The 24,017-nt window shown below is 40.4% G+C and overlaps 1 protein-coding gene across 1 annotated transcript; it reads left to right on the forward strand.

Moving 5' to 3' along the window:
- Positions 1-1,612: 1,612 nt before the first annotated feature.
- Slc17a1 (solute carrier family 17 member 1) lies at positions 1,613-23,229 on the forward strand. Its single transcript, XM_035441513.1, has 11 exons — positions 1,613-1,640; positions 5,457-5,629; positions 6,683-6,916; positions 6,998-7,085; positions 7,842-7,928; positions 9,904-10,022; positions 10,124-10,285; positions 11,510-11,642; positions 11,736-11,883; positions 18,578-18,668; positions 23,095-23,229. Exons 1-11 carry the CDS (start codon positions 1,613-1,615, stop codon positions 23,227-23,229), a joined length of 1,398 nt encoding a protein of 465 aa, XP_035297404.1.
- The last annotated feature ends 788 nt before the right edge of the window (positions 23,230-24,017 follow it).

A 24,017-nucleotide genomic window follows, 5' to 3' on the forward strand; every position in this document is an offset into this window, starting at 1 on the left:
ATATGTATGTGAGATGTCCATTTACAGAAGGTTTCTGTATGTATAGTATGCATGTAGTGTATTTGTGTGCATAGTATGAGTGTACTGGGTTTTTGCATAGTGTTTATGTGGGATGTGTATGCCATATATTCTTGTGCATATAGTTTGTGTGTAGTATGATTATATGTGTGATATATATGTAGTATATTTGTAAGGCTATTATAGCTGTGTATTGTGTTGCATGTGTATTATGTGTGTGCTTTCCTGTCTGTGTGTAGTATGTATTTAGTGCTTCTGTGTGTGTGTGTGTGTGTGTGTGTGTGTGTGTAGCAGCAGCAGCAGCAGTAGCAGTAGTTTCCATGTATTGTGTTGTATGTATATTATATGTGTCATGTTTTTCTGTGTGTAATATACGTGTATAAGGTATTCATACACTGTATCATATTATCGTATGTGTGCAGTATTTTTCTCTGTGTGTAATATGTATGTGTAAAGTATTTATGTACTGTGTTATATGCATAGTATATGTACAGTGTTTCTGTGTGTAGTATTCATGTGTATGGTTGTGTGGTGTATGTAGTACCTGTGTACTGTGTCCTATGTATAGTATGCATGTAGTGTTTCTCTATGTGTGCATGAGTTATTCATAGTATCTCCGTACTGTGTTCTGTGTTTGTTGTATAAACAGGAGTTCAGAAGAGGTTCCAATGTGTGAAAACTGTGGTTGATCCTCTATGTATTCTAGAATGCTTCAAATACACAAATCTTAGGTGTCTCAGGGACATGTGAGGGTCATGTGAACTGATGAAGTCAGATCTCAAAGTCTAGGCTCACAGCATATGTGGGAATTGACTTTAACTCATCTGCACCACCACTCTCCAGCTGCCCCTGCCCAGCAGACAGAGGCTTGGCTGAGGTAACTCTGTTACCAGAGAAACTGAGGCTACAGACAGATTTACATGGAACTATGAAGAATGGTCTATCTCCAGAGAGTGTAGCATTACTAAGAAGTCATACTTCACCTCTCTTAAGATATAGAAAATGAGCTGGGGCTGGGCAGTGGTCAAGCACATCTTTAATCCCAGCAATTGGGAAACAGCTGTGGGTGGATCTCTGTGACTTTGAGGCCAGCTAAATCTACAAAGCAAGTTCCAGGACAGCCAGGGCTGATATATATGAGTTTTACTTGTATTTACTCCTTTTCCAACATTTAGCTTTTATGTGCAGTTGCAGCCTCTTCCTGCCTGATGACCTTCTGCCTTGCAGGGCGAGCCTGCTGGCAGCAAACATCCTCAATTTTTGTTTCTGTAATAAAGTCTTTATTTTTCATTGAATAATAATAATAATAAACTGGATTGACAGGATTACTTGTTTTATAGTTACCAGATTTTCTATTTATTTTAAATGACTAAAAAAAGATCATGAAAGTGGAACATTAACTAAGGCCCTCAGTGGAGGTGAAAGGGCACTGGTGTGATGGGCTGAGTCATCCTTTGATGACCCAGTTAGAGAGGTTTCAGTCAGAGAGGAGTCCTGAGTGCTCAGTCAGTTGCTCCCTTTATTATGCTGACCAGTGTGTTTTGCATCCACAGTGGATGGAGGCCAAGCCCATCAACAAGAAGATAAGTATCAAATGGAGAACCAGTGCCTTCCCAAGAAAGGTAGTGCTGTTCTGTTGGACAGGGGTCCACCTTCTTAAACACAATACCACTGATGGCATGTGAGAGAAATGTTCTATGGAAGCATAAATTCAGAAATCTTCAGAAAAGGCAATGAAGTTTCACATGATTCTTAATGTAATTCTGACATCCCATAACTACAACTAACAGTGCTTAAATATTTGTATATCGTCGTCAACAAGTCCCATATTAAATAGCAAAAACAAAATAGGAGAAAGAAAACAAATTTGCTTTTTACATGTATGCATAAACACAAATATTCTTAACAAAACAGGGAAGAAATACTCATGATAGTCACCATTGCTTTTTCTGGGACTGATCACATGTCATATTTATAAATATGTCGTATGTCATAGCTGATCTTTATAACTACCATCTTCTACATACAGCCTTTGTCTTCATAAAGCACCTCAATGGACTGTGGTTCTTTACCTGGTGAGGTATCTACAGCTTGATTCCCAAAGGTCTGGATAGGATTGTGACTACTGAGTCTCATTAGCCCTAATTACCAGACTGGGAAACACTAAGAGAGACACTAAAGGACCTCACCTGTTTGCCACACTTTTATTTGCCTAGTTGCAGAATAGAAGCCAGATTTTTCTATTGGAAGATCAGATTTATCACTCCATGAACACTAAACTCCATTCATAGCCCATTGACTAGGAGGCTGTGGACCCCAAAGTCCCCCAGAGGAGAAGCCTTATCTTTAAGCTCAGTCCTTGCTGAATTTCTCCCCCTGGAAGCAATATGTAGAAGCCAGCAGAGCAGTAATTCCTGAAAATAGGAAGTGAAACTTTTCCTGTCAAATCCCTAGGGTGATGATGGTTTCTATTTCTACCCTGTGATTCCTGAATTCATGAATTTTGACTATGGGAAAAACAGCACCATGTGTTGGATGCTGATTCAGGGTATACATAGACTCTAGCAGAAAGTTGTTCCAGCCATGCAGAGAGTATTGCCACCAAGCTAATGCTATAACTGTTCTTCAAAAGGCCATTCCACCACAAGTATGGTAAGAGCAATGAATTCCATGAACACAGGTCCACTGCTGCCCATCTCTGAATGTGAAGTGAGCTCCTGTTGTATAGAACACCATGATGAGGAATACCGCATTCTTTGAATTTAGAGGTTATTTCTAGAGAAACAATGCATAGAGGAAGGAGAAATTCATATCCAGAATTATTGTCTATCTAGTAAATTCAAAACACTGGCCTGGGTCTGGAGAGATGGCTTGAGAGGTTGAGAGCATTGACTGCTCTTGCAGAGGTCTGAGTTCAATTCCCAGCAACCACGTGGTGGCTCACAACCATCTATAATGAGATCTGATGCCCTTTTCTGGTGTGCAGGCAAACATACAGACAAAACACTGTATGTATAATAAATAAATCTTTTAAAAACAGAAAAAACATGTCTCAAAAAAACCAAAAACAAGATAAATTAAAAAACAAAATACTGCCCCATCCATGCAGGAAATTATCTAATATAATCTATTGCAGGAAATTATCTAATATAATCTATCTGTTACCAGCTTGTTAGCTGATCACCCACAGGAATTGCTTTATTATGAGCTTAATGTTGGTCTCTGTTGCTGGAAGATTGAGCATTGAGCAACAGGCATAGATATGTGGGGCTTGGTGAGTGCTGTGGCCGTGTGTAACTTCTGTCAGTCTTCTAGCCGGGTGTTGTAACTTAGTTGCTTTCCTCTTTCACAAGGTATCACAGAAGTCGATTATACTGCTGACATTATGTTGATTGGCCTGTATGAGAGGCAGCATCCACTATCGATTTACTGGAAAAAATATTCTGAATAGAGACCCAGATGCCAACCCTCTCTGGAAACATTGTCACAACAAACCCAGAAGTATAAGTTACCATTTTCCTCATAGTTTCTCGATATGGTGAAATTGACAACTAAAATATACCCTCACGATGCATGTACTGGATGATCAAACTCTATGCCATTTTATTTTGTAACTAGGATGAAAATTCATCTTTTAAAACCCAGTATTTGTTCGACTGAACTTCAAACCCATTGTGGATTCATGGCTTTTTTCTATTTTAGAATTTCAATGTTTCTAGTTTTGCCTATACCTGCCCCATTATTGCATGGTGGCAGTAATAAGAACTTATATTTGCCTCTTTGACAAGTCCACAGACAGATATTGTACCCCAGGGGGATCACTCCCATAAGGATCATCTGGGCCTGATTTACATGGTGAGATTTTGCAATTTGAAGTAATAACTTTTTGAGGAGGCTCAAGGCAACATTACAATAAAATGGGGCTTAGGATGGGTTGACCATGTTTTGCATGTGTGATGAACATAAACGTTTAGGGGTTGGATGGTGAACTACAGTAGGCAGAATTCTAAGATAACTCTGGGTACATGCAAACCATTTGCCAGGTAAATAGGAAATTATAAAGGGAAAGTGATTGAATCATACAAGCCTTTAATCTGTGTTTAGAGGTCACAGATGGAGCAGTCAGACATGCAAGACTCCAGTGAGATGGATCCAGCATGGTGGAGATGCTCACTTCTGGTTTTGGATATATGGAAGGACATGCCAATTATTTTGACTGTTAGGGAACTTCATAACAATAGATTCCTACAGTAGTCAGCCTTTAGTAACTAGTTCTTTAGTCTAGCATGTTTTGTTAAGACTAATCCAAGTGACTGAGTTTTTCAGTGCCTACTTCCTTTTTAATTCTGAGTAGTATGCTTTATGTTACTAAATGCAGCATGTATACTCTTTCTAAACATTCTGTTATTTTAAATAAAACTGATGCAAACATTTTTCTGTAAATCTTTTTGTTCAAGTGTATTCATTTTTCCTTGGGATAAGTGCTATTCTTCAAAGCAGACATTATTTTCCTTCATTGAATTACATTAGTACATTTACCCAAAAATGTTTAGACGCTGGGGTGATGGATCAGTCAGGAAAGCATTTGCAACACTAGTGACCTGAGTTCAGATTCCAGCTCTCATATAAAAAGCTAGGTGTGGTGATGTGTGCCTGTAATCCCTGTGCTGGGCAGAGGATGGATTCTTGTGGTTTGTTTGTCAGACAGTCTAACCTAACCAGAGTGGTCCAGGTCCCATGAGAGATGCTTCATCAAAAACTAAGGTAGATAAGGTGGAGAACAATAGAGGAAGATACTCAACATCGACCTCTGGATTCCACATATGCACAACCACTTTCCCCCAATATGAGCATGGGTACAGACATGCAACTCTCTCTCTCTCTCTCTCTCTCTCTCTCTCTCTCTCTCTCTCTCTCTCTCTCTCTCTCAAAATTTAGTCATAGATGAGCATGTATTTCTGGAATCCCTGATATCATCCAGTGATGAGTGTGCTTGGTTTTTTTTTTTAACCAATATTATATTCTTTACTCGGTAAGTTTATGTTCTAGAGAAAAAATCTTTGCAATGTGAAAATATGAATTTCTCAACTAGAGTAGCCATATCAGTTTGAAGATTAAAGCAGTTTCTTTGAGAGAAAATATCATTGATTATATTAAGGGGACTTACTTCCAAAGAAAACCCAAGGTATTTGTCCAAGGATCTTAAAAATAGACATGCACCAAAGCAAATTGAATTAACATTTCCGGACATTCTAACTGGAATGATGTTTTAAGGTAATAGGGGTTATTATACAAGTTCCATGTCTTAGTATTATATGGTAGTTTCTAGAAGGATGTTTTTACAATAAAATTTTAATTTACTATATAGGATATATAGAGTTCCTAGAATTTTTACTTCAACTGAGTTACTAATTGAAGTGTTCTTTTCTACTTCCCAGTTCCAGGTTTCTGTTCCTTTCGATATGGACTGGCTATCTTTTTGCACTTCTGTAATATTGTCATCATGGCCCAGAGAGTGTGCCTGAACCTCACCATGGTAGCTATGGTGAACAGCACAGAGCCACCCCATTTACCTAATGGATCTGCAATGGAGATACGGGATGATGTAAAGGTATACTTAAAGTATAAAGCATAAGTTTAAAACTTTATCTTGTTAGCTAGTTTCTACAAAGGCCATATATTATTTGCAAGATAATAATAACAGTTAGAAAATGAAATTCAGGTTTTGGTCTATGAGTATAGACCTAAATGAGCATATTCTGTGATTAAAGAAAAGGTCAAAGGCTGGAGAGATGGCTCAGCTGTTAAGATCACTGTCTGCTGTTCCAGGAGCCCAGAGTTCAATTCCCAGAACCAACATGGCATTTCACAACAGTCTATAACTGTAATCCTGTGGGATCTGATGCCCTTTTCTGGTGTGCAGACATGAATGAAGATAAAAACACCTAAATACATAAGCAAACATTTTAATAAGATTTTGGAAGGGTTTGTTGCATGACTTCTAGGTAAGGAATAACAAAGCCCTAGACTTAGAACTTCCTTAGAATAAGAACTTTGGAAAAGAGATGGGGGCAAAAAAGAAGGTACCTTATAAAGAAAATGAAAAATATGGTTAACATTGATTTAACTTGACAGAATCTAGGATTACCTAGGAGACAAGCCTCTGAACACATCTGTGAGGGAGTTTCTAGATTGTGTTAACTGAGGTGGGGAAACTCACTCTAACTGTAGATAACAGCATTCAGTGGGCTGGGAAGGCAGTGTGAATAAAAAAGAGAAAACAGGCTGAGTGTCAGCATTCATCTTTCTTCTTCCTAACTATGGGTGCAAAGCAAGCAGGTAGCTCACCCCTGCTGTCAATATCTCCAATACCCAAAAGGATTTGAAACCTTTCTGGTCCCACGCATTTCAGATAAGAGATACTTAACCTACAATTAAAAATATCAATGATAAAATGCAAATACATATGTAAACGACATTATAAGAAAACAAAGGGTTTTTTTTTTTTTTTTTTTTTTTTTTTTAGATAAAGACAGCAGTCACTCTAGGAAGAAGAGGGACTTTACACAGACTGAGCAGCAAAACCACATCCCTGGAACCCATGAACATCAGATTATATCTCCAATGCAGAGTCCTTAGATATGTGTCCCTTTCTTTCTTTTAGAACCCTGTGTATTCCTGGAGCCTTGATATCCAAGGGCTTATACTCAGTTCTGTCTTCTCTGGTATGATCGTGGCTCAAATTCCTGTTGGGTACCTAGCTGGATTATACCCAATGAAGAGAATAATTGGGTCTTCATTGCTCCTCAGCTCTGTGCTGTCCCTGCTCATCCCACCAGCGGCACAAGTTGGAGCAGCTTTGGTCATTGTGTGTCGAGTACTCCAGGGAATGGCCCAGGTATTAAGATATGATTAAAAAAAGACATAGAACTTGGATTCAGAGTATTAGAGTTCAAAAGTCCTCATCTTTTCATTTCAGGGGACAGTGTCAACGGGCCAGCATGAAATATGGGTCAAATGGGCACCTCCCTTAGAAAGAGGCCGACTTACCTCTATGACTCTATCAGGTAAATACTTAAGCCAAGAATGGTGAAGTCCTGTTTTCATCTCCTTGTGTCATGTTCTTTCTAAGAGCCATTAGAAACATGTGCTCTGAATTGCTAGGGGCTAAGAAACATCCCCTGCAATAGTATTGCTTTAACTGGGGGAGAGGAGATGACTCAGTGGGTAAAGTGTTTGCACAAAAGCATGAGAACCCTGGCACCCATGTGAAATAGCAGGCATGGAAGCATACATCCAGCACAGTTGACCCAGAGACAGATGTAGGCCAAAGGCTCACTGGCCAGCCAGCCACACTGAAACAGTGAGTTCTAAGTTCATTGAAAAACCTTGTCTCAATACAGAGATCAAGAGAAAAAAAAAATACTGGACTTCAACCTCCAAATGAATAAACATGGAAATACACACAAACACACAAACACACAAACACACAAACACACAAACACACACACACACACACACACACACAACACACACACACACACACACACACAGAGAGAGAGAGAGAGAGAGAGAGAGAGAGAGAGAGAGAGAGAGAGAAAGAGAGAGAGAGAGAGATGTTGTTTTAGAATGGAAAAGGTGTCCTTACCTCAAACACCTGCAAAGGCAAGAATAGAAGGACTTTCTCTGTTCCTTCTGAGGACAGAGTTCATGGAAAAATGAACTTCTTTCATGGAGATTGTTTATTATAACACAGGTTTATTAGCTGCATTTTCAGGTGCCTTTGTTAAGTTAACAGGGTGTCCTCTGTGCCCTTTGATTAGGGTTTGTAATGGGACCATTTATTGTCCTGCTTGTGAGTGGATTCATCTGTGATCTTCTAGGCTGGCCCATGGTTTTCTACATTTTTGGTGAGTCTCTTTTTTTTTAATGAAACCTCAGTATGGCATCAAAACTTAAAAATACACAAGAATTTAAATCTAATCTAATCTAACAATTTATAGGAAATGCCTATTTAAAAAAAAAAAAAAAAACCCGGGGTTGGAGGGTGCAGAGAGGAGGTGGTGGAGAGGGACTGGGAGGAGAGGAGAGAGGGCAAACTGGTCGGTTGCAATAACAATAATAATAAACATCACACGGCCTTCACTAAGGGAAAGGGAAATCAGCACTCAAAAGGCTGATGGTCAGACATTCAGTTTGCAATTTCCTACACAGTTTACATAACTACATGTTACAGTTTGATATGTCTTATGCAAAAGACTTTCTGGCGGGAACAGACTATCATAATAGTCACCTATACTGATTTCTAAAAGGTCATACAATGAGTATGTTATATATAATCCATACCTATAGTCCTAGGCCATAAGCAAAAACAGTAACATCTTCAGGAGAAAATAAACTGCACAAATTGGAGTAAGATAAGCAAAATAAAGAATAGATGTTGCCAAGTGAATTATAGAATCACTGTTGGATTCAAGCTATGATGTCCACCCCCAGTGACTAACTTCCCCCAGTAAGACTTCCTCCACTTGCAAGAGATCCCATAGCCTTTTACTCTTGTGTCACCAGTTGGGGATCAAGTGTTCCACACAAGAGCCTCTTGGGATATTTTATACTCAAGTCATTTTGCTCAAAGTCACAACTATGGCAAACTTGGGGATTTTTAATGTCTTATTCTTTTCTATTGCCATGATAAGACATCATGACCAAGGCAACTTATTTTAAAAATATTTAATTTGGGGGTCTGCTTACAGTTTGAGAGGACAGGTTCATGATTATCATGGTGGGGAGCAGCCACGAGGCAGAGAGAGGGAGAGAGAGAGAGAGAGAGAGAGAGAGAGAGAGAGAGAGAGAGAGACAGAGACAGAGACGGAGACAGAGACGGAGACAGAGAGACAGACAGACAGACAGACAGACAGACAGACAGACAGAGATTGAGTGCCACCCCCAGTGACACGTTTCCTTCAACAAGGTCACACCTTTGAATCCTTCCCAAACAGTTGAGGATGAATCATTCCCAATTGAGGACGAAACATTAAACATATGAGCCTATGGGGTCCATTCTCATTCAAACCACCACATTTACCAAGCAACTACTTTGAAAGACAGACTATAGAATTATAGGGACAATGTCATAATGTAAAGATAGGTTACAAGAGCTACCACTACAACCCCTCCCTTAAGCCCAAGAAAGCCAATGAGCCAGAGTTCTCAGAACCAATCAAAAAGTTCCACAGACTGGATGCCTGAGGGCCACCTCTATTTATTCACAAAGGAACACATATAAGGAGGTAACTCTAGGAGGGAGATGTGGCAGGCTTGAAAGGATACTTTGTTCTCCCTCTCCCTCTCATCCCTTCCCAGGTTTTCTATTGGCCAAATTCAACAGAAAGTACGGGGGGGGGGTTGATATTTATTCAAGCCATCAATGGCTAATTCCGTGTCAGAAGGCTACAGAAAATGCTTAGAAAATGCCTAATTCCTATAGTGTGCAAAAGGCAGAGTCAGAATAGGGAAACACATCTACCCTTGCTGTGGTGGTTAAAATTGTGTGCCTGTACAACTCTGTGAAAGCTCAGTATGGCATGCTCTTGGGGTAGGGAGCCATTACAAATCTGAAAATATAAAGGCCCAACATTGGGGAACCCTAAGTGAGTGGGTGGACTCATTGGGTCAGGACAGAACAAAGGGCTCACTGACACTTGAGAATTTCAGTAAAATTCACAGCAAGGGCCAGTTGTGGTGACAAAGAAGACTGTCAAAGTGTGAGCCTCAGAGGGATTCAGAGAAGAAAGAGACCACCTAGGTTCTCAGACTGATGCTCTGAAATGTGCCTGATCCAAAACTCTAGATAGAACTTCTTTGTAACATGTGATTCTCTGATAGGTATTCTTGGCTGTGTTCTGGGTCTTTCCTGGTTTTTTCTGTTCTATGATGACCCCAAGGACCACCCATATATGAGCAGGAGTGAGAAGGACTACATCACATCCTCTCTTACCCAGCAGGTAGAACACCCAGCTACTTTTGGGCAGATTCTAGATTCTGCTCCAAACAAAGTACATTCCTGATGATCCTCATTCAGAATGATTCTTGATTTCTTTCCCAGGCCAGCTCTCGCAGACAATCTCTGCCAATGAAAGCTATGCTTAAGTCTCTTCCAGTCTGGGCTATTGTCCTCAATACCTTTGCTTTCATATGGTCCAACAGCCTCCTGGTTACATATACTCCAACATTTATCAACACCGTGCTTCATGTTAATATTAGAGAGGTGAGTGTACTTATCTTTAAATTTATGAAGGACTTTCTCTTTCTCTCTTTGTGTCTTGTGACCATAGACTCAGTCTTTGTCTGCTTCCTACACTAGCCATTGTTCTCTACCTTGAAATGCATGGTTTCCTACATGTGAACTCTGCCCAGACAAAATGTATTGGTATAAATACAATGTCTGGAATTCTACCATCAACACACATGCAGGCACATTTCCACAAGTCCTTCAGTTCCCATATATATATATATATATATATATATATATATATATATGTCTTATATGTTACAAGGCAGTGTTGTGGTGAATGCCTGCCTGCCATCTCAACACTTAGGAAGCTGAAGCAGGGAGATTGCTCTAACTTTGAGGCTAACCTGGGCCACAGTGTGAGGTTTTTACCTCAAAAAAAATGTGAAATTTCCTAATGTGAAAGTTACTGAGCCAGCCTTTGCCACCATGCCCAGCTCTTGTCAACCTACTGTTCCTGGAATAAAGCTACAATTCCTGGGCTTTCGGTCTTACTCTTAAAGGATCTGCATTGCTTATCTGACACTGGGAGTCAATTATGCTTGGAACTTATCATTTGATATCAAGGTAACCAGGAAAGACTTCCTTAGAAATGGAATCTGGGCTTCCAACTTGGGAACATTCTTTACTGTATTTACTGCCTCAGCTAGCGGCCAGCAAAGTGTTGTGGTCATACAAGCACTCGCTGACTCAACTTTATCTTAATGAAACCATGGAGTCATTCCTAGAGTTAACCATTGCCAGTTAGAGCAAACATGCAATTGTCTGTCACGAATTATCAATATCATCTCTATTCTCTATCACTTTTCTTAGGGCTAACACTTCCTGATCTCATCAGTCTTCTCTTACAGTTTTCCAGGTCCCATGACACTAAAAACAAAAATCTATAGAAGATGGTGACAATTCTTACCAACCTGAAAACTATGTTCCTCTTTCATTGGAACTCATGTTCCCAGACACAGTTCTAGTGCTGCATGTACCTGGATGGTTTCCTGCATCACAGTACACATTTAATTCATTTATTAATTAGATGGGACTGGGTGCTGAACCCAATACCTTGTGCATGCCAGACAAGAACTCTACCACTGAGTCACATCTTCAAGTCCAAAGTACGCATCAGTTACTGAATTTCAGTGAAAACACTGACTGTACAGGAATGCTTCCCCATCGTATACACTCAGAATGATGTTTCCTCCTCAGAATGGACTGCTGTCTAGCCTCTCCTATCTGCTTGCCTACATCTGTGGTATCGTAGCAGGTCAGCTGTCAGACTTCTTCCTGTCCAGGAAGATTTTCAGCACAGCTAACGTCCGGAAACTCTTCACCACAATAGGTAAGGAACAGCCAGGACAGAAAAAAACACTTGGGGACTTCGTCAGCCCTGTGTTCGGAAGCACCTAACTGTATGGTCTGAATCTTTCTTCAGGTATTCTCTGTCCTGTGATCTTCACCATGTGCCTGCTCTACCTGAGCAACAACTTCTATAGCACCATTGTTTTCCTGACACTTGCCAATTCAACACTCAGCTTTTCCTTCTCTGGACATCATATCAATGCCTTGGATATTGCTCCCAGGTAAGGCTCTCTTAAAATTTATTTGCATTAATAAATAAAAGTGCATGCATTTATTGTACAAAGCATGATGTTTTGAAATGGGTGCATTGTAGTATGGTTAAATGAAGTTAAGTAACATACATATTACTCATGTAGTTCATTTTTTTCTAATGAGAATTCTTCAAATCTATTATAGTAGGTGTCTTCGAGAATACAGCACATTGCTGTTAATGGCAGTCACTATGTTGTTTGATGGATCTGGTGAACTTAGTCATTCTCATTGACATTTTGTATCTTTCAGCCATCATCTTCCTAAGCAACTCCCTTTACCCCTGACTCTGATAACACCCTTTCTATTCTCTACTTTAATGAATTCAAGTTTTTATATTCCACATGTTCATGATATTGTATACCATTTGTGTGTGGCCTGCTTATTTCACTGAACATTATATCCTCCAGGTTTGTCCATATTGTTAAAAATGACAGGATTTCCTTCTTTTAAAGGAAATAGCATTCTATTGTGCATACAGACCACACAGTCTTTCTCCATTTCGTGCTGGTGGACCCTGGTATTTTCTGTATCATGTCTGGGTAGATAATGTTGCAATAAACATGCAACTGCAGTGTCTGACATTCTGACTTAGTCTCCTCCTAATCTGTGTGGAGCAGCCAGAGTGCTGGCAAATATGGTGAGGCACCTTCTACTGTTTGCTATAGTGGCTACATTAATTCAGTTTTCTACCTCTCACCCACACCTCTCTCATCCTTTTAATAACAGCCAGCCTAATGTATCAGGTAACATCCCACTGTTTTTTGAATATGCATTGCTATGATGATTGGTGATGGTAAACATTTTTCGCATCTATTTGTTGGCCAATTTTAGGTCCTTTTTGAAAGTTATCTATTTGGGGTCTTTGCTCATGTTCATCTAGGTTGATAGTGAGATGCTTTCTGATGTGTTTCTGATGATGACCCTATCAAATGTATGCTTTATATTTTTCCATTGCGTATGTTTTATTTTCACTCCACCGACTGTTTCCCTGACTTTATGGAAAGTTTGTAGTTCAAAGTAATTCTAGTCTTCTCCTGTTGCTTTTGTTGCTTGAGATTTTTTCAGTCATACCAAAAAAAAAAATTGTTGTCCAAGCCAAAGTCATAGAGTTTTGTAACATGAAAAATAAAAACCCAGAGATAGATATTGGGGTTCAAACTGATGGTCAGATAAGCAAAGCAATCAGCCACTAGCTTTTACCTCTACCTCAGATTGAAAGGGTGATCCTGGCTCCAGAAATCCTCAGCATGCAATGCACTCTCCATGAATCCTCAGAGACAGTGGCTCTCCCTGTCTGGAAACTAAATCTCTACATAAGACCCTTTGCTTCTTCCTTTTATACCTCCATAGTTTTGGGATCAAAGGCCTGTGATCCTAAGTGCTGGTAACAAGGCATGAGCTCTGTTATTCTTCACTCTTGTGTAGCCAGTGTGGCCTTGAACTCAGAGGGATCCATCTGCCTGTCTCCTGAGTCCTGGGATTAAAGGTTGTGCCCCCACTGCCTGGCTAGCTAGTATGGCTGCTGGGATTAAAGGTGTGTATCACCACTGCCTGACCTCTATGGATTGTGGCTAGCTTGCATTCTGAACCCACAGGCAAGCTTTAATAAACCATAAATAATATATCACCACAGAGTTTCCCACAGTGCTTCTTTCTCATGGTTTTATAGATTCAGGTCTTTAATTACTTTTGAGTCCATCACTATATATTGTCTGAAAGAAAGGTGCCATTCTGCTTTCTTCTGTAAGTAGATATACATGGGTTCCAGTACTATTTACTGTCCTTTCTTCATTTTTCTGTTCTTATCAATTCTGTTAAAAACTAACCCTGTCATAAATATCTAGATTTAGTTCTTGGCTCTCTATTTTGCTTCATTAGTCAATGTGTCTACTTTGACATCAGTCCTCACCTCTTTGGCTGCCATGCTTTTGAAGTATTTTTTGAAGACAGGTAGTATGAGACTTCCTGCTTTGTTCTTTGTCCTTGGAATGGCTTTATCTACCTTTGTGAGGCCATATATGTTTTAACAATTTGCTGTCTATTTCTGTGAAAAGTGTCATTTGGACTTTCACAAGGCATGTAGAGAGTGTTTAGATAACTTTAAGAAACAGATATTTTACTAATTTTAATTCTTCTGCTCAATAAGCCTGGGATGTCTTTCTTCTCTGCATGTCTTTAGTTCATCAATGTCCTATAGATTTAGAGTATAAGTCATTTCACTCCTTGGTTAAATTTATTCTTAACTGCTTTTTTTCTAGTTCTTTTAAAAGGGATTGCTGTATTTTTTCTTTTGTTTGTTATTAAATAATAATTTTAAAATATCATTCTTTCTGGTATGGCCATACATACTCTAATTCCAGTTCTGGAGGTGAAGGCAGGAGGAGCAGGAATCCAAGATCAATCTCAGGTATACAGCAAATTTCAGGCCACCCTGGGCTATATAAGACCCTATCCTTTATGGGTTAGCCCCATTACTTTGGTCCTGTGAGGAGGCAGGACATTATGGCAGGAATGCATGTGAAGCAAAACTGTTCATCTTACCATCTGGGAAATAAAACAAGGGTCAGGAACAGATGAGCTACATTTCCTTTGAGGTCATTTCCCCCAATTACCTAAAGACCTTCCAATAGGTCACACCCTTCCATCGCATCCTATAGTACCAACCTAGCAACCAAGCCCCTGGCAACCAAGCCCCTGACAACAAAACCTGGAGAACATACAAACAAACCATAGCAGGGTCCTATCTAGGATTTTAGTTCATACTTGTTTAGTGTGGAAACTGCTTTTTATTATCAGATGTTCTTTGAGAGATTACTGTGACTAACAGAAATAGCTATGTAATTCACACCATGTAACAGTTAACACTCACACTGTATTGTGAGGCTAACACTCCTTGGAGAACTCTGGCAAAATATTAACAGGATTACCAAAGCAGTTACTTCTAGTGAAGTTAACCAGAAAGATCATTATTACAAATTTGAAAAGAACCTTGCCCACTGCAAGTGTTACAGCTCTGGAGGGAAAGGTATCCTGACTTGTCAGGAAGTCAGGCTATATCTGATGCTGGGGATGGTCTCCCTGCAGGAAGTGGCAATCCTGCCCCTCTCCAAGAGAGCCACTGAAACTGAGCATTGTTCAGCTCCTCTAAGGAGTTTCCCAGCAGAAGTATTCCTTTCTTCATTGCTCTGGCCCACATGTTACTTCTGCTTCACTCTGCTAAAGGGGAAACCCCTGCAGAAATGTAGCAATCTGCTCCTGTTACTTCTGTCTGTTCTGTTCGCCTAAAGATTTCCCAGCAGATACCCAGTTCTGTGCCTGGAAAGATCTTCACCCAAAACTCTTGTTTCAAGAGATTAAGTGGAAAAAAGAATCCAGGAGGGTGGCTGCCTCTGCTGGAGTAGAGAATGACAGCTGCTAACTGAACAGGCAGCAGGGCTTATATGGAGCTTCTTAAGGGTGCAGTTTTTCCAGGGAGATTATTTTTCAGGGACAGATTATGTCAGATTTTGATCCACTTGAGCTTGGACAAGCTCAAAACGGCTAGATTTAGTGCCGAGGGATTGATTGGTTTTGTGCTCAGGGATTGGTTAGTTTTCCTGCTCAGAGATTGCTTGGTTTCTTCTTCAGATTTTAATCTGTCTTCGGGACCAAAATGTATTTCTTTTACTGGCCCTTTGTAGCCTTTTGGCTCTAGTTTCAGGATCAGGGTGTGTTTCTTTCACTGGCTCTGGTTCCAGGAACAAAGAGTGTTTCTTTGGCTCTGGTTTAGTGTCAGGGTGTGTTTATTTGGTTCTGGTTTCAGGGCCAGGGTGGGTTTCTTTGGTTCTGGTTTCAGAGCCAGGGTGGGTTTCCTTCACTGGCTCTAGTTTCAGGGTCAGGGTGGGTTTCTTGGGCTCTGGTTTAGTGTCAGGGTGTGTTTATTTGGCTCTAGTTTCAGGGCCAGGGTGTGTTTCTTCTACTGGCTCTGGTTCCAGGGTCAGAGTGGGTTTCTTTGGCAGGCCCTTTTACTCTACACCCACCAGGTCCACATAAAGCATACCCCATAAGAAGGAACAAATGTATACATTTCATTTATTTAGTTTCAAGGCTTGCATTTAATGGCTCAGTGGTTAAGAGCACTGGCTACTCTTCCAGAGGTCCTGAGTTCAATTCCCAGAAACCACATGGTAGCTCACAACCATCTGTAATGAAATCTGGTGCCCTCTTCTGGCCTGCAGGCATACATGCAGGCAGAACACTATACATAATAAATAAATTAATAAATCAAAAAATGACAGCAAGTATTCTAACTGCATAGAATTATATAAAGATACAAAAATATTTGATAAAGTATGTGCAACATCAATTGCTTCTCAGCAATCAGCAACTGATCAAGTATAGAAAAGCAATTAAAATATGTTCACTTAAAATTTAAGACTCTATCTACAAACTAGCATATCTGTAAAATCATAAGTAATTATCATGTTAGTTATATCTTATGTGCCTATCATGCCCTGGTTTGACTATAATCATTGTATCCACATACTATGGGTGGGAAAACAAAGGATGGAGGCAATGAGGGTCCACACCTAAGTATGTCTTTCTGCAAGGCTGCCTATCTATAGACAGTCATGTCCTCAGTGATGCAATAAGAGCAGATGGTACTAGCAGGGTCTTAGGATGCCCCCTGGTACAGTCAGACAGCAATGCCATCCTCTCAAGGCAGCTGCAACAATGACTTCAATTGTTTTAGTTATTTAATAAGTAAGTGCATTATGTGTCCTTGAATTTTCCTTCCCTCCCACAGTGGACAGACATAATTCAGACATCTTAATTTTGGTCAGATATGGTTCAACCATTTTATGCTCAAGTGTTAAATCAGTTACACTGAAAACTTGCTGCAGTACTTCCTTCTTTAATTTGCTTACAAAATACTTCAGACCATAGGCTGTCCCAGCTAAAGGATAAGCGAATTACAGCTGAGCATTGTGCAAAAAAGAAAACGTCTTACATTTTAGCAATTCTTACATTAAAGCTCTTGCTTTCCTGTATGAAATCCCCACTGTTAGGGGACTGTGGGATGTGAGATGCAGGATAAAGGTCTCACCTGCCTGCCCTATGTCAGGGAGGTGCTCCATCTTGTGGATGTACAATGGATTACAGAGGGAGAGTCCTAATTCTGCCTTAGCCTCCCACATGCTGGGTCTATGATGGTAAGTCCTGAGTCCAACTTCCTGATTTCTTGCACAGGTTAAATTAAATATTCAAGGACATATTGCTTTGTTGCCAAGAAGAGACACTGATTAAACGAAAGGATTCAAAACTCAATGGAATAAAATGAAGCCTAGCATTACTATCATAACACCACATAAAATATACTTTAGTTCAAGAAATGGCTAGAAAATTTAAAATGTACTTCATAATTGTAAAGAGAAATATATTAGACTTCTACTTTTGTTCAAACTCATTATATACCTTTATTTATTCATTATTAATGTGCAGGTGCATGCATGCGTGTGTGTGCCTGTGTGTGTGTGTGTGTGTGTGTGTGTGTGTGTGTGTGTGTGTGTGTGTAAAAATACAACTAGTATTTTTTATGGAGCTCATAAAGACACAAGTAACAAGGGCTCAGAAAAGTCATAACTGGCTCCAATTCCACACAAGGGTTCCATTGCTACAGAAAATAGGTGACCTGTGGAAACTGAGGCCAGTTAATGGTCCCTGCCACCACCAATCCCTGAGGCTGCTCACAAGTATTTTTTACAATAGAGGTAGACAAAGGATAGCATTCTAGTAGGATACACTGTCCACCTCTCTAAAGACTCAGCTCAAAATTCTCACCTGGGACTCACAGTGTTTAGGGTTCATCTATGACCCTTTCCTAAGCAGAGATTGATGAGTTAACTGGCAAGCTCTGTGCTCCTCCCACATCGCATGTGTAAAGACAACGTGAAACAGTATAGACCAAAGGAAATAAAACAAAAGATTCTTGAAGACTTCCCTACTCAGGAGGGAAAAGACTTGTCTAACACAGATTCTAATGCTGGCTGAAGGGCCCAGGCTCCCAGACCTGAGCCAAACTGCTCTTGACTAAGCACTAACTCACTCTTTGTGACTGATGGACTCTTTGTGACTGATGTGACTGATGCCCTCTCCTTGGTGTATGACTTTCTGTGGCTTTTCTTGCTCATTTCCTGCTAAAGTTGATATCAGCATCCAGGATTAGCCAATCATGGCTGCTTATAAACAGCTTTTCACTTCCTCATCAGAGGCCCTGCAGCAATCCGTAGGGTCCGTGGCTCTGGGTCTGTGTGATTAGACTAAGTGAACAGAGCCCTTCAGTCATCAGTCTCACTCCAGTTCCTATGGGCAGCCCCTATCACCTTCTGAATTTCTTGGCTGTACTTAGGAGTTTCCAACACTGCTGAGTTTCACTCTAACATGAGACCATTTTCAGAATATCATAGATTCTTTACCACTAAAGTTAACCTTTATGACACGGTAGAACAATGAGAACATTGCTACTAAGCATGGATGCTTTCTGCCATGTTAATGAACTTAAGCAGTTGGAATGGGTATTCATAGCATCAGCAGTTCCCCCTTCAAGCCTCGATGGATTGGGGTAGCCTTGCCTGAAGCATTTGTACCACTTTCCCATCCATGTTCTCTTTCATTTTTGTACAGATATTATGGGTTTCTTAAAGCAGTTACAGCTTTAATTGGAATGATGGGAGGCCTAATTTCTTCAGCTGTAGCTGGGTTGATCCTTAATCAGGTAAGTAGCATGCAGATATGATAGTTGTTTTTTTGTTTGTTTTGGGGTTTTGATATTAATTGTATAAAGAAAGTCACTCTCTCTCTTTCTCTAACACACACACACACACACACACACACACACACACACACACACCTTGGAGGAGATGCCATCAGCAGGTGGTCCTCTGAGTCTACACTCCTACAGACAATATATCATTGTGTGTCAGTTGTGAGTGTTGAGAACTCTTCTGTTGTCTGAGAGGAAATGGGTCTCTGGTTTTAACAGGGCACAGTAGCTATTGAAAGAGGATTTGACTGAGTGAGAGTAGCGAAAGTAATGAGATGAGCTTTGTCAGAGGAAGACATGGAGATAAAGGCTGGAGGACACGGTCACTTCTATAGAGGCAGACACTGTATCTGTAATTGTCACAGAATTACTTCAAAGCCTCTTGGTAGACACAATTGAAATATTCTGCCAATTTAAAGTTCCTTAAAATATGTGCTTCAGGCTGGCGAGATGGCTTAGGGGTACAGCACTCACTTGCACAAGCCCAACAACCTTTTTAGAACCCTAGGACCCACTTACAGGTGGAAAGAGAGAAGCAACTCCACAAACATTTCATCCGACCTCCACGTTCATGCTGGGGCACATGCGTGTTCTCACATGCACAAATCCTGTGATACACACAAGTAACAGTTTTAAAATCCATGCCTCCTCTTGAAAAAACAGGTAAAAGAACATTTTAGAGATTCAAAAAATTGATCCCAGAGAGGTGAATGACCACAGGGCCACTGGCTGCTGTGAATCAACAGACAAACGTTCTAAAAAAGCAGAGCCAGGATGGGCGTGCTGGCTTAGGTGTGGTGAGAAAGGACTGCACCCTCATTTTGTGTCTGAAATACTGAAAGTCATGCTCCCTGCCACCACAAAAGCTGTGAGCAGAGGCAGGAATAGCACCTTTCCGAGGCACTTGATTTGGAGTGTCTGATTCAGTGAGTTGAGAAGCCAGCTGGTTTAAAGAAACACAGTTAATCATTCTAGAGGTCTGTCTTGCCCTCCTGGTCAGGTGATCAGCAACATTTCTGAGACTTGTGTCTATCTATGTCTTACTGGGTTTTTCGGCTTGCACCTTCCCCTCATTCTCTGGGAGCCTGAGACCAGTCCCTTCTTGACATGCCGAGTCTAACTAGTGTCTGCTCAACCCTGTGTTCTTCCACCTGGGCTGGAGCATTGACTCAGAACAGCCAGCTGCTAGCACTGTGTACGCTCTAAGTTATTGATGCCTGCACATCCAGAGTTCTTTCTACCTTATGCAGGACAAAGTATAGAAAAAGGGTCCTTAACTCCCCAAACCCACCCCTATCAATTTCACTAGCTCATAAACTGCTTTATTTGGAGGAAAGCTCCCCAGGTGAGAAGTTGTGTTGGGAATTTCTTCAACCCACCCAATCAGGATGGGTCAGGATGAGGTAGGTGATCAGCATACATCGTAGTCACTTTTCCCATAGAGGAGCTTCCCGAAATCCTGCTTCACATACGCATGGTGTCATAAAGGCAGAAATGCCATTGAAACTCCCTAAGAGGAATGCTGGCCTCCCTGGAGAAGGGAAACCAAGGCAGCCAATATCAGTCCTCTTTCTGAGCATAAGAGCCATCTCTTGAATACCTTGAGCTGACTTCCAATTATTGTCAACCGAGCAAACTTCTCTGCTAACTTCTGAAAGGTGGGAAGAAATTTAATTCTAGAACTTTGCAAAGTTGTCTCTGCCCAGGAAGAAATCTTGTCTGCCTTTGCCTCAGTGTGAGGGAAGAGAAACATTGAATAAAACCTCCACTGAGCATGTAAAACAAAAAAACCAACAAGAGTTTGAAGTCTACACTCAAATCTTGTTTCTCCCCCAATTTTTTTATTGTTTTTATTTTATGTAATGGGTGTTTTTTCTGCATGTATGTCATGTGCATACCTGGTACCCTTAGAGTCTGGAAGAGAGCATCATTTTTTCTAGAACTAGATTTACAGTCCATTGTGAGACACCATGTGTGTGCTAGAAATAGATGACCCTGGTACTCTGAAAAAGCAGCCAGTGCTCTTAACCTCTGAGCTTTCTTTTCAGCCCCACTAAATCTTGTTTCTTCTAAATGTCACATGCCAAAAATTGCTTTTCATGATCTTAGCTGCCTGGTTGGAGCAAATTAAGTTTTTCTAGAGAAACATCCTGAATTCATGTTCCATGGGGGTTCAGTAAATAGGGCTCAAAATTGAAAAAAAAAATACAAAACACTTGAAGAAGTGTGAAAAAAAAACAAACAAACTTAGAATTAGAGCTTCAAAGATACTGGAAGTAATGCACATTTTAAAAGTAAAATAAGAGACTGAAGATGTAAGAAATAGGACATTTGACAAGGAATCCAATTTACTCCTTTATAATCAACGAAATAAAAATTAAATTAGAAATACCAGACTTAATGTGATCAAAAGGAACTTCTAAGGATTCTATTTCCACCAATGGGAGAGTGAGTGATTTGAGGCAATTACCTTTTTAAAAAATTTTTAAAATTTAGTTTACATGCCAACCACAGTTTTCCCTCCCTCATCTCCTCCTGTTCCCTCCCCCCACCTCCCTTCTATCTCCCCACCCCATCCACTCCTCAGAAAGGGTAAGTCCTCCCATGGGAGTCAACAAAGCATAGCTTATCAAGTTGAAGCCAGACCAAGCTCTTCCCCCCTGCATCAAGGCATCCCACCACAAGAGGCCAGCTCAGCAGCCAAGGACAGATCCTGGCCCCCCTGCTAAGAGTCCACAAATAGACCAAGCTACACAACTGTCACCCACATGCAGAGGGCCTAGGCTGGTCCCATGCAGACTCCCTAGCTTATTGGTCCATGAGCTCCCACAAGCTTGGGTCAGCTGTGTCTGTGGATTTCCCTGTCATGATCTCCACCCCAATTGTTGAGTCAATTTTCTTAATAGAAATAGTTGTCAATACTGAAAACTGGAAGGTGAGTTGTCTTTGAACTTTGAAGATGCAGTGACAATAGCAGGCAGTGTCTGCAAGAAGCAGGAACTCAAAGAATTTTTTTCTGTTGAGAAAAGGACTTCTGTTCCTAGGGGTGCTCTCCAGAATACATGAAGGGCAGAGACCCTGATAAACACAGCATTTTAGCTTGTCTTTCCTGGAACTCACATTGTAGACAAGACTGGCCTCGAACTCATAGAGATCCATGTGCCTCCACCTCCTGATCACTGGGATTAAAAGTGTACGCACCACCATGCAGTTACAAATTATTGTCTGAGTAAATAGCATTAAATAATAATTTTAATTTATCATTTATAGCCCTAAAATAAAATATCTACGAATATACTTAATGAATGATTTATATATCTGTGGAGAAATCAGGAGACAGTTTTTACAGAATTTTAAAAATTCTCATAAATGAATGGCAAGATACACCATTTTCTTATATTAAGACTTGAAATTGTAAAATGCCTTTGAATTCTGTTATAAGATCTGCTGGTTCCATATAATCCCAATCAAAACTTTAAATTATTTTTGTGGGAATGATGATGTTTTTTAAACAACTAATATGTGTTCACAAAGGGCTAAGAATAACCAAGGGGTTCCGGGCTTTTGTTTGAGACAGGACTTCACTATGTAGGACTGGATGACCTGGAACTCACTATGCACCCCATGCTGGCCTCTTGAATCTCTTCTGCCTCTGCCTCCTGAATGCTGAGACAACAGGTGTGTGCCACCACACCCAATACCATGAAGGCCTTAAAGAAGAAAACCTGGAATGTTTTCTCTTAATTGTATCAGAACACTGCCATGAGAAATACAAAATGTTATGAGAGGCATTTATGGAAACAATAATTACTGTACATAGTATGGCTAAAAATAGTTATAGTGCATAGAAATGGATTAAATCTGCTCACCATACTTGAAAACATACTTTCGTAGAGAATACCTATCAATACACGCTTATCTGATACAACACACTGTTGTTTGGATAAGATATCTTGAAAGAGACAGGAAGTTTTGGAATAATAAATTATGAGAAAAATGATGCATTTTATTCATAAGAAACTGGTATGTATGTTGGTGGTGGGGCATCCCTTTAATCCCAGCACTTCGGAGACAGAGACAGGAGGATCTCTGAGTTCAAGGCCATCCTGTTCAACAGAGCAAGTTCTAGGAAAGCCAGGGTTACAAAGAGAAACCTGTCTCAAAAAAACAAAAACAAGTAAGTAAGTAAGTAAATAAATAAATAATAAAAATCAATTACTTTTTGAGTGAAATGATGAGTTTCTTGGTTACTTATAAGTGCTTTGAATGCTTAAGTGATCTGTGTTGAGTCTACATATTATTTTACTACTATATTTTAAATGTCATAAGACACCAAAATCAAGATCAGTCACTCACACTTTGTATTTTAATCTCTCAGGATCCGGAAAATGCTTGGCATAAAATCTTCTTCTTGATGGCAGGCATTAATGTGACATGCCTAACTTTCTACCTTATATTTGCTAAGGGAGAAATTCAGGACTGGGCTAAAGAAATAAAAAACACACGACTGTGAAGGTGAGACATTATCAGATTAAGGAGCGTTTTGAAACTGAAGACAGCAGGGAAGAGAGCAGCTGATGATGAATCTCTGAGAAGGAGCAATAAGATGTGGGCTGGGGGAGAGCATGGTAAATCTGAAACAAGATCACTGATACCACAGCGCCCCCTGGCCTGGCGTTCTGGGGAGACATCAGAATTGCTGTAGTAAATTTGGGAGACGGAACTTCTCAAAAATGAACATCGGAGGAAAATGCAAAAGAGATGAAGACATGCCTTCAGGAAAGTAGAATAAGGGTCAGATAATGTGGTGTGTTGAGGCGAAAGAAGCAATGTCTCTGGAAAGCGCTGTCCAGGACTTAAATTACATAGGCTCTAAAAGTTACTGCGGATTTAGGCATAGTATCATAGAAGACAGGAGGTCAGTTAAGGTGTGCTCAAATAGAATCTGGTAGTTTGTGTTTCATATAAACTGTGGGTGGCGAATAAATGGGAGAAAAAATGACTCCTGCATTAGAATTGGCAGTTGTGAAATAGCCCTGTCTTTAAGCCCCATTGAATCAAGAGATCCCCGCTGTGATGGATGCCAATAGCTGTTAGTGTTTCACCAGTGGAGAGACAAAAAGATACTGAGCTCACTGTTTTTTAGGCATGGGGGAAGAGAGCATACATGTGTGTCTGGGCTCACGCGCGTCCGCGAGTGTGTGTGTGTGTGTGTGTGTGTGTGTGTGTGTGTGTGTGTGTGTAAGCCAAAGACAGCTTCAGATGTCATCCTCATGCTGCCCACCTCTTTTGAGACAAAGT

The sequence above is a fragment of the Cricetulus griseus genome, chromosome 3, assembly GCF_003668045.3.
Source record: "Cricetulus griseus strain 17A/GY chromosome 3, alternate assembly CriGri-PICRH-1.0, whole genome shotgun sequence".
Lineage (NCBI taxonomy): Eukaryota > Metazoa > Chordata > Mammalia > Rodentia > Cricetidae > Cricetulus > Cricetulus griseus.

Excerpts from the sequence above, each read along its gene's own strand:
- Slc17a1 (XM_035441513.1), top strand. The coding sequence starts at position 1,613 with ATGGAGAACCAGTGCCTTCCCAAGAAAG. Across the intron at positions 1,641-5,456 it reads CCAGTGCCTTCCCAAGAAAG|TTCCAGGTTTCTGTTCCTTT; the intron begins GTAGTGCTGTTC and ends TCTACTTCCCAG. Across the intron at positions 11,643-11,735 it reads GAAACTCTTCACCACAATAG|GTATTCTCTGTCCTGTGATC; the intron begins GTAAGGAACAGC and ends ATCTTTCTTCAG.